Source organism: Mirounga angustirostris, unplaced genomic scaffold (assembly GCF_029215605.1).
Source record: "Mirounga angustirostris isolate CCGP_5_RB_7025 unplaced genomic scaffold, mMirAng1.0.hap1 SCAF_4, whole genome shotgun sequence".
In the NCBI taxonomy this organism is placed as follows: Eukaryota; Metazoa; Chordata; class Mammalia; order Carnivora; family Phocidae; genus Mirounga; species Mirounga angustirostris.
Window position 1 is genome coordinate 67933251 of NW_026991712.1, and position 2219 is coordinate 67935469.

The 2219-nt window shown below is 42.3% G+C and overlaps 1 protein-coding gene across 1 annotated transcript; it reads left to right on the forward strand.

Moving 5' to 3' along the window:
• The first annotated feature begins 1222 nt into the window (after positions 1-1222).
• Positions 1223-1501, forward strand: LOC123858203 (small nuclear ribonucleoprotein E-like). Its single transcript, XM_045895316.1, has one exon. The coding sequence runs from the start codon at positions 1223-1225 to the stop codon at positions 1499-1501; it is 279 nt and encodes a 92-aa protein (XP_045751272.1).
• The last annotated feature ends 718 nt before the right edge of the window (positions 1502-2219 follow it).

The window sequence follows — 2219 nt, forward strand, 5'->3', positions numbered from 1 at the left end:
AGCAACCCTTGAGGAACTAAATTCAGCCAACGATTATGTGAACTTTGAAACAGATACTTTCCCAGTAGATGCTCTAGAGGAGAGCCTAGTTTTGGTCAACACCTTGATTGTGACAGATCCTGAGGCAGAGGACCCCAGTTAAGCATGCCAGATTACTGATAGAAAGAAACTAAATACTACATGTTTGTTATTTTATTTTTTTAAAGATTTCATTTATTTATCTGAGAGAGAGAGCACAAGTGGGGGGCAGAGGCAGAGGGAGAGGGAGAAGCAGACTACCCACTGAGCAGGGAGCCTGATATGGGTCTTGATCCCAGGACCCTGGGATCATGACTGGAGCCAAAGGCAGATGCTTAATCAATCGAGTCACCCAGGTGCCCCAAACGTCTGTTAGTTTAAACTACTAAATTTGTAGCAATTTGTTACCCAGAAATAGGTAATTAATAGAGGGCTTGTCTGCATGACGTCCTCAACGCAGTGAAACTAAACCTTTTGAATGGAGAGAGATTTACTTCATGTCCCAGCCCACCCATTGGTGACAAAGAACATGAGAATTCACATACTCCTGTTGCAATACCATAAATGTGTATTGAGGCCGCAGCCAGGTAAAGGCCACTGATCTTGACCTCCTTATGCAAAAAGGATTTTTAAAAGGCTAAAATTAGCAATGCTCAAGGTGAAATTCCACGTGCCACCAGTTTTTTTCTATAAAATATCTGGAACAGCCAGGGCTATAGTAACTGAATTCAATGGCAATAATCCACCCTAAGTATCCAGTTTCTATTGGTCTTTTCAATGGCCACACTGTACTGTTGTAAAGAATTGTATCCTCAGTACCCCTGCTGCCTTTAAGTCCTTAATCATGGCTTTGAATTCCTTTACTTCTCTATTATAATTCTATATTGCTTTCACTGTATAACATGGATGGAACTAGAAGCTAGTCAGTGCCTTCTTCCCACTACCATCTCCGGACAAACAACGCCTCTCAATTGGGAAAACCCTCTTGTAATTTATAAGCATTTACAGTACAAGCACGTAAAACATCAATACAAAGTATGCATTCAGCAATGAAAACAACAACAGCAGTGTTTAACAGTGGTTTCAGCAGCCCAGTACAGATGACTACAGTTCTCTTCCACATTTCACTGCTTTTTCAAATCTGGTCAGTTGACTCTGTGGCTCTCAATGCTCCAAAGAACCTGATAAAAGGTTAGCTTCCAGCATGGCATACACTGGCCGGGGCCAAAAAGTGCAGAAAGTGATGGTACAGCTCCTCAACCTCATCTTCAGATACTTGCAAAATAAATCTCAGGTTCAGGTGTGGCTTTATGAGCAAGTGAACATGCGGATAGAGGGCTATATCATTGGTTTTGATGAGTACATGAACCTTGTATTAGATGACGCAGAAGTGATTCATTCTAAAACAAAGTCAAGAAAACAACTGGGTTGGATCATGCTAAAGGGAGATAATATTACCCTGCTCCAAACTGTCTCCAACTAGAAATGATCAATGAAGTGAGAAGTTCTTGAGAAGGCCATGCAGTCTGGGTTTTTTTTTAGATGTCCTTCGTTGGAAGTGTAGTTCTAAGATATTTGCTCATATATGAACAAATACCTTTGTGTTTTGTTTTGGCTACCTTTATGTTATTACCATATGACAATAAATGCTGTGGGATTGTTTTCATTTAAAAAAAAAAAAAAGAACTGGGGCGCCTGGGTGGCTCAGTTGGTTAAGCGACTGCCTTCGGCTCAGGTCATGATCCTGGAGTCCCGGGATCGAGTCCCGCATCGGGCTCCCTGCTCGGTGGGGAGTCTGCTTCTCCCTCTGACCCTCCTCCCTCTCATGCTCTCTGTCTCTCATTCTCTCTGTCTCAAATAAATAAATAAAATCTTTAAAAAAAAAAAGAACTGGACAAAATAATCCTGGGAACAGTGGCAGCCGGAAATGCCACAGAATCCTGTACCCCCAACCCTTCCAGCCCATGCCATTGTACCTCAATGTAGTGTCAGGTCTTCAGTTCTTTCTAGTGTCAGAGAGTTTCTTCTAGGTCCAGTTCCCTCTTGGTCCCACCCCTCATCTGTCTTTTCCTTACAGGCTGTAAATCTGGACATAAGAGTGTAAGGTAAGAAAGCTCCCTGACTTATTACCTCTGGTAGCTGGAGGTTGATCACCATAGAGGAATCTGGTTCTAAAGAGTCACTTTCTGTTTCACCTGGGT